The following is a 16367-nucleotide window of genomic DNA, read 5'->3' as shown; positions in this document are numbered from 1 at the left end:
TCTTCATATAGTTACATTTTTGGGCTGGAGGTTTTCTGGTTTTATCCTCTTTTTATGTGGACCTGCTGAGGTTTAGGGGTGGATCAGAATGCTTGAAAATTAGAAGCTAACTAAAAACAAAAAAAAAACCAACCCAAAAAACAACCCTGTGACAAACCTGTGGAAAACTCTATACTCTGGACAGGTTATAAGACTTGGTAACACTCCACACTTATCTCTGAGTTCTACAGTTTCTGCTGTACTTGGCGCTTGCTCTTCATGAAGAATTCCTATCCCTGTCTTTGTTCTTTACGGTCAGGAATATGGGAGCAGAAGGAACCAATTCATTGTCCCACTCTTGATAAGAAAAGGAAAAAAAAATTAAAACTGAACAGGAAAGAAGGTGAATTGCTTCAAAAATAATACAAAGAAAGTAAATGGTTTTGACTGGCACTAATGCATTGATTAAACAGAGTGAAACTAATTTTTTCAGAGAAGCTATCTAATACTGGACTGTTGAAGTCTACTAGAATTGTTCCATCGAGTGCATAATGTGGGACATGTCTTAAGGAACTGCAGTTTCTATTCTACTTGCAAATCTTTAATGGATTCACAAGCAGCTGGCAGGTCTCAGTGCAGCTAAGTGGGGTCTTAACAATGAGTAAGTTTTGTCTGCTAGTGGGGCTCTGCAAGGTTTCATTCTAAGACCTGTACTGTTACTGATGCTGTTCTATCAGTGACATGGAAGACAACATAAAAATACACCTCAAAACCTACAGGCAGTGTAAAATCAAGAGATAGTAAAGCACAAGACATCAACACAGGACAATCTGGATTGCCCTTTAGGTTAGCTTCAAACAAAAGAGTATTTTTCTGAGGCCAAATAAGAGCTATGTAATGAGCACAAAAGAGAAACTATTTCGTGGCAGAAGGTGAGGGATTCTCTGAAAGACTGTAGATGACATTGGGGATTTTTATGTGAGCTGAGAGGAAAAAGTAACGGCGGATTATAAGCTGAAGGTGAGCCCCTGGTTTGACATCGTGGCCAGATGAACTAATATAATCCATTGTTCCATGTTCATGTCATCATTAAGTGGGAGTAGAAAGGTTGCCTTTTCATTTAGCACTAATGTATTTAGTAAACTGTATGAAAATGTTACTTACTGTCTCTGTAGCTATAGACAGGATTGAGTGAAATCTTGACTTGTTCTGAATTATTTCAGTAGTAAAAAAATTAAGCTTGAAAATTTGGTTTTGTTTTGTGAATATGTTCTGATCCAAACAAAACTTGAAATTGATTGGTCCTGTGGCCTGTGTGGGACAGAAGATCAAAACTAAATCATCACAATGGTCCTTTCTGGTCTTAATATATTTACTGTAACTTTGTCAGTTGCAGCTGAGAGTCATTTTTAATACTTCTGTGGTCTTTCTTCTAATAGTAACAATTTGAATGGTTTAACATAGTCCTACTGCTTCCACGGATACTAAAGGGATCCTGAGTGTTAATGGCAATACTGCCACTGGCCTGCTATTTTAGAAGAATAGGTGAAAAACTTAGGAAGTTGCATACCTCACCACGGTAAGCTTCCCTTTTCCTTTGCTTTCCTTTCATGTTAGACATGGAATAGTAAAGAAACTCTGGGTTCTGTTACAGTAGTTACTTGATTCATTTTAAATCCCAGAGTAGTACAACATAGCTTTCCCAAATTACCAAAGAACTGTTGCTTACAGTTTTTGTAGCTGTAGACAAAACTGATCACTCTATGTTCTCAAGTATTTCTTCCATGAGATGATACTTAAATCGTCTCCCTCCTCACTTTTCCAACAGTCTGTCTCTTGAATGAGTCAGTTAACTTATGTTCTTATTATGAAGTTCACTGGGTGTGAATAACCTCTAGCTTATCTGGTGATAAACTTTGGATTTGGACCTTGTCTTTGCTTATTTTCATTGTTCTTTTGTCTTCTCATTCAAATTCAACACATTCTTGATAATTATCTGTGTAGATTTGATCAGGTAAAGGACAGTATAATAAATAGTGGACATCTTTGCAGTTGCCTTTTTAGGTATGTTACTTCAAGTTTAAGTGGGCTAAGTATGTTCTTTTTTAATGTTTATGTAGTCGTCATCGTCCTCGCTGTCTTCACCACCATCTTCATCGCAGCCTCAGGTTAGCCACAGCAGAACGAAGGCTTCACCATTGTGTCACTCTGCATCCCTCTCCTGGGCCAAACGTAATCATGTAGGTCCTGCAAAGGCTACCAGTCCGTCAATCCGTCTTCGTCGTTGGCGGCCCTTGATACGCCTTCCATCTGTTGGGCTTCATTCTGTTGTAAGTGTAGTCCATCTTCAGTCTTTTCTTACTCTGACACGACTGGCTTTCTGCGATGTAACTCCAGTCTTCAGGGCATCATTTTTTGTTGGGGCCTTTTCTCAACCATTCTTAGGATTTCTTTCTTCCTTTTTTTTTTTTTCCCTTTTCTTTTTTTTTTTTTTTTTTTCTCCTCTCTTTCCCCCATGTCGGACAGCAAAAGTGCATCACTCCATGCTTTGCTGTCCAGGTATTTTAGATTCAATACACATGCCAAATCATTTTCAAAGCACAGATGAAGTTTACCCTTCATGAAATGGCTTTTTTTTTTGCCATAGGCTCCACATCCAGCCTCTTCTTTTCACCTCATCTTCATGATCTTTCATTTGGATGTGCTAAGCCAAGGGGCTTCTAATTCTTTGTCACATTATATTATTTCTTCTGTGTTTGAGACTTGGTTTATGTTCTCATATCCTAAACCTCGTCTCCTTCTCTTTCATTCTAAGTCTTGCTTAATGGTCCCTGGGTATTTCAGTAAAGATGAAGTGTTTCCTGTAGTCCCAAGGGGCTGGCTTACTTTCTCACTTGACATCTGTTTCTTTATCCAGTTTGTAGACATTCTAGTTGAAGGTGAAGACATTCTAATAAGTAAAAGCTTGTCATCAAATACCATACTTGCACTTCTGTCTTTCTTCACTCACAGGGCACAAACATATCTTGAAAATGTAGGAAAAAAAAAAAAATTACAGGCACAGAATAGCCCATATTTCTAAACTGTGCTATGACCACCATCAGAAACACTAAACTGGAAGAATGGTTTAGTGGTATTTCATCCTGCTTTTAAGGAGTGATCGCACTTTCAGTACACACAAAAAAATCTTGATATGTAGAAGTGAATGGTCTTAAGCAAAACTGGGACAGTGATTTTGGTTTTATCATTCTTTAGTAATGACCACATTTCACCTATGTTACTAGAAATTCTTATTTGAGGTATGTGGATTTTTTACTGACGTGAAATAAGTATTCTGACTGTGGTCCAAATAATTTCCTTTTTCGTACAGTTCTGTCTTTCCAGATGTGGAAATCCTTCTTAATGTATTATTGCTATTAAAAATCAGTGTCAGAATGCTTCCATTTCTTTACGGCTTTTATATTCTTACCCTGATAAGGATCTCAAGATGAGACCTTTTCCCAGACTCCTTTCTCTTTATGTGAATAGTAATTGCTATTCTTAAGTATCTATCTCTCTTGTAATCTTCAAAACTATGGAACAGTCTTGATGTTATCATTTGGAGCTAGTTAAATACCTTGGGAGTTCAGGAGGCATGGAGTTAAGCACAGAGTTAAGTTCTCCCCAACTCATGCTTCCTCCCCCCATTTAATATTTATGCCATTAACATTGGCAAACCTCTGACATTTTACCTGGGGACTTTTTTGTTTGTTTAGCAAAATTTGGAAAATTGTACATCATATTTCTCTAATTTTAAACTGATATCTTGTATGAATTTGACCTATATAAGCTTGTTGTGAATAAAAGACTTACTGAGGAAGACTTGAGTTGGAGTGTGCCTGCCTAGAACAAAAACATTAATTGTCCATGAGTTTACTTCAACACTAAATAAACCATGACTTATCCCACGGACGGACATTATAGCATAATCTGTTGTGATTATACTAGAAAACCACTGTTGGCAAGTTGAGTGTGTGTCTGTCTTCAGAAAATTTCTAAAACCAGCTCCTCATGCATTAGCAGTGAGCATTTGCTTTGAAAATGTTCAAAAAATTCATTCAAAAAATAAGTGGCCTTCAACACAACTGTATCTGGCAAAACAGAAGCTTGCCACTAAAACCAGTTTTTAAATATTACTTGTTAACTGCACTGAAATCCTGACTGTCTCCATCTGACAGATTAAATCGTAAGTCCTATATGCAAAGATTTATCACTGAATACGATACATTGTGATATTTATTCGTTACTAGAATGTTGTTCTTGTCTTTACGCTTCTGTATAACATACCTTTCCAAGAAGATTCATGAACATACAAACTATATGTAAATTAGTTTAATATGCAAAAAGACAGCATTTTGGGGATTAAAGCTGTCTCAGTTGGCTTGATAATAAATACTACCTTGTCCTTCAAGTTTTGTCTTGTCAATGCCTTTCAACAAGTATACCTATGATCATTCTGCTAGATGTACAAAGAGGCTGAATTGATCTCAGCATTGTATGAAAATGTTCTAGTATTGCTTTTATTAAGAATCTATGCACTTCAATTTAAGGGAGGGGAGGAAACATCCTGTATATTGTGTTTAAAATACAGTTGAACTTCCTTGTAGTTCTACGTACATTTCTACTACTTAAACATTGACTGACAGAAAATAGATTGTTTCAAAACTGAGTGAAAGTCTTAACAATGGGAGACTGTATTTATGCTCCTTAAATAAAACCACTTTCCCTGCTTGAAAGCTTTCCTTGACTTTTTAGATAAGGTCTCCAGATGAGTTAAGAAAATAAATAGGAAAAAAAAAAAGTTGAAAATATTGTCCTGAAATGTTCTGTGCAATTGAAATGTTCTATAAATTGCAGTATATGTGGCAAACTTTTAAGCTATAGGTAACAACATGCTTCATTAGTAATTTTGACTTTTCCTCAGTCCTTGTAATGATCTCTTACTCTTCCAGCTCATCTGTTCTTTTAGTTTAGCATCTCTGCTTGCCTTAGGATCATTTTTCTGCTTTTTACATGTCAAGCTAATCTAATTCTTTTTTTCTTTCCTACACTTCTCAGGTTGGAAAACATGCTCTTTTTTTTCCTCCCATTTACTTTCTGTGTCAGACTAAAGTTCCTGTTCTTTAAAAAAAAAACAAAACAAAACAAAACGAAGAAATACCTATTTAGAGCAGCATACTGCTGAATAATTCCTTTTGCTTATGGATCTAAAGGGAGATTTGTGTTTGTATAAACATTCTGTATCCAGGTGCTCTGGTCATTGATACAACCCATCTCTGAATTTCACCTTCTTGCTTGACATTCTCCTGTTCAAAATCAGATGCTACTGTCCTGCAGCTTGGAATTGTACCTCACCTGACACTTGTGTGTTTTAGCTATAGTTAGGGACATAGAGTTAGTAAGCTTGAGACAGCTTGTCTACCATGACAGCATGACAGAAAAATACATAAGGCAATGCTTAACAAAGGCGCTTCTTGTCCGTTCTTGGGTCAGCACTCAAGACAGTCCCTCAGCACCTTTCTTATAGAAATTCTTTTTTATTATTCTGCACAAGGGATACCTTGAGCTAAATTAGCTATGTATGTTCAACTGTGAAGCTCCAGAGCATTTCAAATACCGTAAACTCACTGCAGTATATTGAGCATGAATAGAGATGTCACTGTTCTGTGAGAATGAGCAAGAAATAATCTTGCTGAAACTTGTGATCATCATTCCAGTGATCTGTGTTTTAATTGCAGTATTTTAACCAGGATTCAAATGCCTTTCACCGGCCTACACAGTATGTTTGCCCAAGCATGTTCCGTGCTTCAAAATGGAAATTACAGATGCCTAATCTACCCAATAGCAATTGCATCACTTTTCCCCCTTTATTTCAAAATTTATTGAATCTTAACCATACCTAATGTTCTGTTGTGTAAACTTCATTTTCTGCATATGTTTTTATTTGGCTGCTTCTAACTCCTTGTGAGTGAAATTGTGTAGTTGAACCCCTAAAGTTTTTTTCTTCTCTTAGACTTCACTTACTTTCAATTGGATGCATCTGACACTTTTTATTCCTCAAGGTTCTGCAAAATTGTCTTTTCCATATCAGTCTTTACCGCTCTTCTTCCAGAACATGACAGGCTCTTGATGCCAACTTCTTGACTTAACACAAGTCACTACCTGTAATGCATAGCATTCTACTAAACTGGCTTGTGAGACTTCTTGCTTCACTCCATTCTGTCAAGAGCAAGTATAAGGAAATAATAAAAATATAAGATTTAGTTGGAAGAAGTTGCCTGAAATCTGTCATGTAACTTTGAACCTGTTTTTATGAAGTGGTCTTTCATAAATAAATTTTAAGCCGATGTAGTAAGGACTTATTCAGGTATGTCAATGAGAGGAAGACAATTTTTTTTTCCCTCCAATTCTGTGTTTGTTCCAGAAGTGCAGTTTTGGGGAGAAGAAACTAGTTGCACATCAAATTTGATGAACAGTTTTGTTCTAAGTTAGCAACATTTGAAGACCAAAAGATTTCAGATGTGTGAAAATTGAATACTGACTTTTAGATTGGGATAATCACCTAAGTGCATTAGCAAGATAAACTGTGTAGGTGATGAAACATACTTTATTAGACCAGCTGATGTGATTGGGCGAAGAGTGATACAGGGGTGTACTGTTGAGTTTCTGAAGGTTAGTACAACAAGGCAGATGACTGTTGTAGTTCATGAGGAGAGGGCAGCATGGAGTGGTGGAAGGTAAAATCAAGGAATTTCACAGTACAAGAAGATGGAATAGGAAGGGTTACCATTTGTACAGTAACAACTTTGGGAAGTGCTATTGTAAAAATTACTGATTGGAAATCTGCTAGTGAAGAATAGAAGAAGAAATGTAGAGGTGCTGTTTCGATAACATCAACTAATGGGTATTGGCATGAGAGAAGTCAATTAAAGTTGACTTCTCACAGCAGTCGGCAGTTGTTCATTATTTAATTTGAATGTCCAGGGTAGCAGAGAAGGCAGTCAAATCCTCTGAAAAATTGGGACTCGATGATCTTAAAGGTCTTTTCCAACCTAAATGTTTCTATGATTCTATCTAGGTGCTTTTAATGTGGTATCCAAGATTAGAGGGCACGACAACCTTGGCTGTCACTTTTATATATGAGGCCGGGTATTCATGAAGATACACTATATTATCACTGGGTATTATCTCAATACCTTGAGAACAAATGATGGTTCTGAGAACATCTTCTCAGCTGTCACTTTGCATGCTAAACTTCTTACATTTTTCCTCTTCAAATCAGTATCAAGTCTACTGGTCATTATTTTTCAGGGTTGTGGGTTTTTTTTTTTTTTTTTTCATTTGAAGAGATAAATTGGAAAAGTGATGTCCGCTAATCCATGCTACCAAAACTTAGTTCTTATGCCATGGTTTCAACCTTAGTATAAGCTTCTGTAAGCGACCCAAGATACTGGTATTTGTCCTCTTTCTGTCTTTTCTGGATGGGAAATAAATGTAAGTTTTCTTTCACTGAGTGCTGCAGCTCTTCGGAAGATTTGAAGAATGAGTCTTGAATCCCAGAGTTTAGTTCCAAATCCTGGTTAGGCAGTCATCTTGTTCAGACTCCGGTGTGTTTCTCCTTCCTTGTGGTTCATGCATATGGTCATTCAAATCTGCTGTCTCCTTTTGCACTTGAGTGGGCTTCTAAGTGAAAAAAAATCAAAGGAACAGGTCATCCCAACACTTTTGACTGATGTTGATGTTACAGTGGTCTTTGACAAGAAGCATAATTAAGAGAAAATCCTCTGTAATTGCTCCGAAAACACTACCTAGTGATGAACATGCAGGCAGCTGCCTTAGAACTAGGTTCTTTTGTCTTTTAAGCGTTCACACAGACTGTTCATTAAAAGCCGAAAACTTGGCCAAAGGTGTAGCTTTTCAAGGAGACCACAAAAGACATCTCCCTGGAGCTTACATTCCCTCTTCTTTCCATTCCTTTGACATTTAAAATCTTCTGGTTCAAGTGTTAGAATTTCTACAGCTTCCCAGTGAAGTAGAAATCGGCCTGACTAGGCTTCTTTTTGTGTGTGTGTCTGTGTGTGCGTGTGCATGCACATACATGCAATGGATGCCTTTTTGGTCCCTAAGGGGGGGCACGGGCGGCGGGATTTAAATCAGATTTATCACATTGGGAAAGTTTAATCCAGTTACTTGTTTGCCTGAGTCATAAGCAACAGATTTTTATAATATAAAGATTTAGGTCATCTTGACTATTTGGACCCTATTGTTTCTGCGTGCAAATGATTATGCAAATAATTGTCAAAAATTATTGAAATCCTAATTTTTCAAGAAATGTAATAGATCTACTTGGTAGTAAACTTACTACTATCCATATGAGATGAAAAGGAGTCACAAGGGAAGGAGACTGTTAGAACATGTGGTAGAAACTTTAATAATGGTGTGGCACTTTCTATCTATGAGGTTGGGGAATTAAAAATGTTGAAACAACATTTCTCACAGGCTGTGGCAATAACACTTAATGGAAGCACATTATTTAGATTAGCCATGTACAAAAACTCAGCAGGATTCTATAGGAACTGCACTGTCTTCAAGTAAACTCTATGAAAAGTTAATCATGCTTTTTTTGATGGCTTCCCTGTCCATCTTCTAGCTCTATATAGGCTCGGCATTCCAAGCATACCAAGTGTCCCTCTATAGAAAAGGTGTGTATTGGAAGCTGGCAAAGAACACAACCCTCAAAATGGTCAGAGAGACAACTTTATTTTGTTCTAAATGTGATCAAAACCAAATCCTGAGCATTTTGAAGTCCTCTGAAATAGTGATACTTGGAGCCCATCTAGTTAATATCAATTTGAGCCCAGGTAGTATATGTTCAGATGAAACAGGGTATTTATGCCTTTCATGCCTTAACTGGTCATGGAGATGAATCTCAAATGAGAGTGAGGGGAGGTTGTGTGTTTTTTTTGTTTTTCTCTCTTTTTGTTTCTGAGCTTGCTACATAGAATTTCTGTAAGCTGTTGGCAGTTCCTCTGTAATGCTGTGTTCTTTGGCATTCTCGATGTATTGAAGGACTTACGGTGACTTCTTGTCCTTTGCTTTATTGTTCTGGTTGTTTGCTACACTTCTTCAATTTAGATCATCTTTTAAAGTCTTTTTTCATGACCATCAGGAAGAAGGAAACTTTTAACCCAGTCTTGAAAACATGATGTGACTGTAAGGTTCTACAACTCATTTTACACTCTAATCTGTTTCTGGCAAATTCTTAGATTTTTGGGGTGCTTCAATAAATTCACATAAGGCTAACAGTAATTACAAGATGGAAGAAAATTGCATGAAATATATTTTCACAGAAGTCAGATTCTTGATAATTTAAGAAAAACTGAGGTGCTTTTTGCCATTCCCTTAAACAGTATCTTAAATTGTGGATTGAGGCTCAGATGCAGACTGGACAGATGATGAGGAAGTAAGACCATCAATTGCTATTGAACACAACAGTGGTGATGCACCTTTTGGCTCAGAAATTGAAAAAACACTGCTTAGTGGACGCTGGGAATGTGTGCTGGCAGAGTACCATGCTGTGCATGCCCTGCATTCTTCTGAAAAAGCTTTTGCTTGCTGTAGTTGGCAACACAGTACTGGGCTAGGTATATCTTTACCAACTGTAACCATTTTTTATGTCATGTCACTTGATGCTGTTACTGCACTTCAGGCCTTTCTCGGTATGATGCCACTTTGAAATTTCAGTCTAGGCACCTCTGGTTATCTTCCTTCCTCCCCACCTAAGATGTGTGAAAATTTCTTTTCGACTGCCTGTGAAGGGGGAACACGTTAACTGTACTATACATGGCTTACGAGGAAAAAATTATTTTGACCAAGTGAATATTTTTGTTTTTAAAATACTACAGGTTCAGAGTTCAGCCCTGCATCACTTTGTTATGGGAGATGGGTTAGTGAAGGAGTTGCTATTTATATGAATATGTATTTTTAATGTTAATATATTTGAGCTGATGCTACTTCTAATCCAGTAATGAAAAATAAAGCTTTTATGTAGAGCTATAATTGGAAGTACTTCCAGATACTTTACTGAAATGATTCTTACTGATCTGTGCATTTCGGAAAGCTTCTTTATGTTCTGAAATGCTCTGCAGTGTGACTTCTGCCATTCTGTATAGATCCAGAATGTGCTTCTCACTTGTGATTTCTCTTGGCAAGGTGTTTTGCATATTATGATGGTATGTTTTCATTAATCATATTGCAATAAGAGTTTTAGTGAACACAATTTCTTTTGTTTTGTCTTGCAGGCACCAAGTATAGATGAAAAAGTAGATCTTCACTTTATTGCATTAGTTAATGTAGGTGGTCATCTCTATGAATTGGGTAAGAACACTTTTTATCCACTCCCTCCATTTGTTTGAAACAAATTCAAGTAGTAGTGTTGTTAACTACTGAAGTTTGAGAGAGATTACTTGATGTAACGTAGAGCTTAGGTTCTTTGCAACTACATCATAAGGTTTGAGGGGGTGGGAGGGTTCTGTCAAACAATTGCAGCCTTCTTCCCATTGTTTTGTTGGATTCTCCTTCCCTCAACTCCTTCCTATTAAGATAAAATGGTACAGAATAAGGACAGGAAGCAAGAAAAATTGGATGAACACTCAAAGTTTCAGAGAGGAAAGCACTACTATACTTAGGTCCCTGAATTGCTTGTGGAATTAGTAAATGAACACTTTAGAAGTGTTAGTTCTATTATTAAATAGCATGATACAATTTAAACTGAAATTATGTAGTTGGGATACTAGCCGATACTAATATACTGCAACTCATTTGTTAGACTGGTTATTTTTTCTTCTACCCTTTTGTGGTCACTACAGTTAACCGTAAAACAGTAGTTGCTGTTTTCTGAATTACAGCTATTTTTTTCCCCTCTTCAGATTGTGTAGCACCAAGTTCTGCTCGGATATTCTCTAATGACTCCAATCTTAAACATGTTGCTGGGCAACTAGGTTTTGCTGCAGGCGCTTCTGAAAACTAGCAAGTAGATCAGGATTTAAGAACTGCAAGTCACTGGTCTTTCCTAACATAATTTTTACAGTATTTTATGGTGAAAACATTTTCATCTTTTGAAAATCAACATGTAATTAAGCAATGCCCTTAACAGGTGACAACTAGTCATAACCTGAGGCATAAGCGGTATATAAGAAGTTGTTTACGTTAATATTAAGGTGATCTAAGGCGTATTATCAGTGGTAAATCATGAACAACAGGCACACATTTCTGTATTTTTATGATGCTGTATGTCAGCGAACTAGATCAAATAGTGAGGCAACTATTGTAGGATGCACTATAAATATTTTATGACTCTAAATTTCAAGGCATGATGGACGGCTCACTCTTTTAGTTGTGTGCTACTATTTCTGTTACCCTTTCATTGTGCATTAATTTGCTCCGCTTAAAAAGCGCAGTACAGACTATGGTTACCGTGTTTAGCTATTTTCTGTAAGTATGATGCAAGATAAAATCCACTTGACTTTTTTGCTTAAATTTGGGGGGGGGGGGGGGGGGGGGGAGGGGGGAAGAGGTGTTTAACTCCACTGTATAGTGGAATGCCAATGCGACTATTTCCTTTGTTCTTAAAATAACTTCTCTCTGTACCAGCAGAAGAAAGCAAAAAATACTTGGAAAATAGGAGAAGGTTTTTCAATTGATTCACTGGCTTCAGTCACTGTGGCCAGCATGTGGGCTTTGGCAGGCAGAAAACGCTAAGGAATCACATGGATGTTAAATGCTTGTGATGTTTTTGCCATAGAAAACACGTTATTTATAGGCACATGAAATTAAAATGCTGTTCTGCCAAGATGTATGTTTAAAAAAAAAAAAAAATCGAATCAAACTTAGCTTGGAACAGTACAGGGCATTTGGTTTTGTTTCCCATTCTGAGGGTTTTGCATTGTTATATCTTCAGTCATGGTTGTTACAATAATGAACAACCTCTTGTTCATGTAAATCCAGAAGTCTTCTAATATCAAATCTATTTTTAGTTATGGAAAATGTCGTTTGGAAGTATTGTCAACTTCAATGGAATCTTTGGGGAGGGAAAAGTTTTTAAAAGGGAGGACAGAGCCAAAAGGGAATTTGGTCTAGCAAATACTTAGGATATCCTGACATATGTTCTCATAGCTCTTCACAAATAACCTGAAACATATTTCAGTGAATGAAACTATTTTTAAAATGCTGAGAATGATAGCATTATTGTATTGCAAATGGGAGAAAAAATAATTAACTATAGCAACCATTTTTAAATGCTGTGAAAGTACCTTAAGTATTAAGTTATTGGGTTTGTTTGCTAATTTATTTTAAATGAGAGTAATATTTCAGTTATGCCAGACTCTTCAAACTGGTGGGTTTGGTATTCTGTTCTGTTGTGGAGTCCCTGATCACAGCTGTCAAAGACTGCAGACGTACAGCTGTCTGGGTAAATCCATTAAGTGTAGTTGAAAGTGTTGTTCTCTACTTGAAAAACTGAAGTACTGTACTAGCACTAAAACAATCGCAACTTCTAGCCTTAAAGTTTTCAAATAAAATATTAAGAAGTATTTAATTGTTTTCATTGGACTTCTTTTTTTTTTAATGTAACAGACTGTACATAATGATACCTGTTGAAGCAGTCAGCAGTGGAGGAGAGACCAGGGAACAGCTAGCTACATGTGTGATTCTTTTTATGAAAAACTAGGTAGCATTTTTGGAAGTGAAGAGCAAAAAATCTATTAAAATAGTTTTAACTGCAAAAATGAAGCTTTTCTAATTTTATAAATGTGTTGTTCAATCTGTTTTGTGTTTCAACAGATGGGCGCAAGCCGTTTCCCATAAACCATGGGGAAACTAGCGATGATTCTTTTTTAGAGGTAGGAATAGAAAACCTTCTTAAATGGTGTTATACAAAATTCTTGCTATATTTCCACAAAATTTACAAAAAATATTTATAAAAATATTTATACAAAAGTCTTGCTATATTTATGGTTGGATGAGGAATAGAGCGAGGGGGATGGCAAGACAAAATTAGGATTACGCGGTTTTAAAATGGGTATTTCGGAATGCTTGTGTTGTGACTTTGGATGACAGAGTATCATAACATGATAACAAGAAATGTCAGAAGGGTTGACCATAACAGAGGATCAGACTGACTTTTTTTCTGTGCTGAGATTTTCATATACCCCTGCTCCTTTCAAATTGTACATGAGATGAAGTCATCAGATTGAAAACTTAAGATAATTTTTCATTCTCTTTCCCTTGGTGAGTTACAGTTTGATAGGTGCCATGCCAGACAGAAGTTGATTACCTTTCTGACACTTGCCAATAATCATTATTGTCCAGTTTTGTGGCTTTTTTTGGGTGCTTCTTTGTGTCAGGAGCTGTTTAGTTGAGAAATGATTTGGAAAGGAATACACTGAATTGGGAGGATAAACTCATTCCCACAGAATGATGCGAAGTTGAAGCTGAGAGAAGGCAACGCATAGATCTGACTTTTATGGTACCCAGACTGGATTAGCTTTACAAAAGGAAGAAACCAGAGAAACTAAAAAAAACCAACCAAACAAAACCTTGTCTAGTTTAGTAGCATAGACTTGTTTGGGCAGGGGGAGAAGCTGGATAAAGCTTTCCTCCTTTTCATATGTGGCTTTTTTCTGTTTTACTGATAACACGTGTTCTCCAGATTGCACCCTAAAGCTAGATGAAGGAATTACTTACAATTTTTCACTTACCCCACACAGCTTAGATTCATCTTGAGACAAAGGAAAAATTTCTGAATACAGCAGTACTATTAAAGGCAAACTTCACAGATGTATTTAGAAAGTCAGACAAGTAACACATCTGTTGCACAAAGTAATATTCAGTCACAAAAATCATTGTTGCTAAGGTTATGCATAAAACTTTTGCTCTCTTATGCTGCCCATAATGAGCACTGTAAAGAATCCTGAATAGTGGGAACTCAGATCAGAAATACAGTTTATGTAGATTTGTCACACTATTTAGTAATCCTTTATGGAAAAATCCATTTTGAGCATAGTTTAAAGCATATCTTCAAATTTCAGTTGTGGGTCTTTTTTAATAAGTATGATTCATAGCGCTTTTTGTTTTGGTTTTTTACTTTTTTCTGTAGGATGCAATAGAAGTTTGCAAGAAATTCATGGAACGTGACCCAGAAGAATTAAGATTTAATGCAATTGCACTGTCTGCGGCTTAAAAGCCTTTTCCAATGGGGCTAATCTATTGCAATGTATTGTAACAATAAAACTGTTGCCATATGTTAATAGTACAAATTTTGATACTTCCCTAACATATTGATTAATTGTAGGATACGTGGAATAAACTTTGGATTTGTCCTTGCTATATCTTTCTGCTTGTTCCTAAAGCAACTTTGGGTATTTATATACACGCATGCATTTTGTGCAGAACTTCTATGTGGTAGGTTTTTCCCCTTCCGCCCCGTTAAAAGTTTTGGGAATTACTGTCTGTGATATTTCATCACTATAATGATGAGCTAGTTCAGAGCAGGATTATCATTTGTATCATGATTCACAGATAACATTTTGAGTGGAGTATGTGGTATGTTAATGGGTAAAAACTTGACATATGAGGCTATCTCCATCTTTTAATTATAATGATACAAGAATATTATAAGAACTTTTGCAGGAGACTCAAAGGCATTTTTTTCAATGCATCATTTATAAATAAATATGTGGAAGAAAAAAGGCAGAAGAAGGACTGTTTCTTCTTACTGTTGGTGAGCACTAACTAATTTTAAAATTATCTTAATCTTTACCTTTCAAATAAAACTTAATTTTGTTTCTCAAGCCTGATAATGTTAATAAATTGTCAAAAAGCTTTAGTTAAACCAGTGTTTGCTATTTGTGTATGTGGAAGAACAACATGGATTTTTGCCCCAGAAAAGCCACACTAGTAATTAATGCTAGTTTAAATGGTCGGACTGGGGAGAGCACACACAGGTGAATACAGCAATGTGAAGCATCTCACCTAACTGAAATAAATGATAGAAAAATAATGATTGTTGTAATGAAGTTTTGTGTAACAAGAACAGAAACAGACTATAGATTTTAAGATGGCCATGATGGTTGTAGACTTTTTTTTCCCTTTAGGAATATCTATTATAAGTTTGTCAGGTGGCATTACTGAATGCTATGTGATACCCTTCCCCTGTGCCATCCCTCCCACCCCACCCACTGGATCTTAAAGGTACCGTTGACCAATTTCTACACTTGAATTTGTAACAACTTGTTTGGTTTTGGGTTTTGTTGGCTTTTTTTGTTGTTTTTTTGCTAAGCAATTTTATGCTTTAGGGTTCTTGTGAAGGTTGGTTGTGGTTAATGTGCATGTTTTTGACATTCCAGAAAAACATTCCTTATTTGTTGCTTTGAAGTGAAATAATTCAGATTTTCTTTCAGTCAAGACCACTGCCAAAGGAAACCGAACCCTCCGTGTCCCAGAGGGTGCTTTCGTTCTCTATCAATTGTCACTGCAGGAAAAACGAATGGGGTTATGCCAGAAGCAATCTGGCAGAGTTTTCCTTCTGTATAGAAAAGAAAGAGGCCTGGGAGTCTGTCTTATCACTTAAGAACATCTTTTGCACTCTAAAGAAAAAGTCAGAGTGTCTGCCTAAAACATGTCACCTGGAGAGTCCACTAGCAACAAGAGTCTGTTTTCTATAAGTGAGCTGGTTGGGAAAGTGAGGGGGAAGAACACCACTAATGAGCTTGTATTTTTGAGCACTTTTTCACCCCAATAAAATGCAGTATCGGTAAGACTTGCGTTATGTTGCCACGCTCATTAGTAAAGCCCTGAAACTTGCTTTTAAATAAAAATCAAAGGCTTTAGTAACCAAAGCAGCTGCATTGTCTTCCTGCTAATATCAGAAAAATCAAATAAAAGTTGTCACAATTTAATTGGGATATTGCGTATTTTATGCTAAAGGTGACTCGGAGGATTACATTTAAAGTAAGCCATAGTTAATATAGATAAGGTGCTTTTAGGATAGGGAGGAGGGTGACCAAAGAGAGGAAGAGGAAGTGCAGTTCAAAGCTGTTAAACTAGCTACATCAGTTGTCTGCTTTAGGGAAATATTCACACCATATATGGTCTTCAGAGTTCAGAAGTTTTTGGTGGTTTTAGGTGATAAACGGAGGGGATCTGGTTTTGTGCAGTTATTTATTGCAAAATCACTTCAGAACTGGAGGTTTAGTTGAGTATGAGGAATGATTAACTGACTTCATGACAAAGGAAATCAAGGTTAGAATTGTAAACGTGGCATGGGATTTTTCATGGTCACACTGGAAAAA

The 16367-nt window shown here is 36.5% G+C and overlaps 1 protein-coding gene across 1 annotated transcript in view; it reads left to right on the top strand.

Moving 5' to 3' along the window:
• Positions 1 to 14439, top strand: part of UCHL3 (ubiquitin C-terminal hydrolase L3) — a 31250-nt gene extending 16811 nt beyond the window's left edge. Inside the window, exons 5-7 of the mRNA XM_075721771.1 lie at positions 10320 to 10395; positions 12859 to 12917; positions 14174 to 14439. Of these exons, the coding sequence (XP_075577886.1) occupies positions 10320 to 10395; positions 12859 to 12917; positions 14174 to 14257 (219 nt within the window). The 3' untranslated portion in view covers positions 14258 to 14439. The remainder of the gene's footprint in view (positions 1 to 10319; positions 10396 to 12858; positions 12918 to 14173) is intronic.
• The last annotated feature ends 1928 nt before the right edge of the window (positions 14440 to 16367 follow it).

Source organism: Pelecanus crispus, chromosome 1 (assembly GCF_030463565.1).
Source record: "Pelecanus crispus isolate bPelCri1 chromosome 1, bPelCri1.pri, whole genome shotgun sequence".
Classification (NCBI taxonomy): Eukaryota; Metazoa; Chordata; class Aves; order Pelecaniformes; family Pelecanidae; genus Pelecanus; species Pelecanus crispus.
Note: the sequence above shows the minus strand (reverse complement) of the source record. Positions and strands in the feature narration are given on the sequence as shown.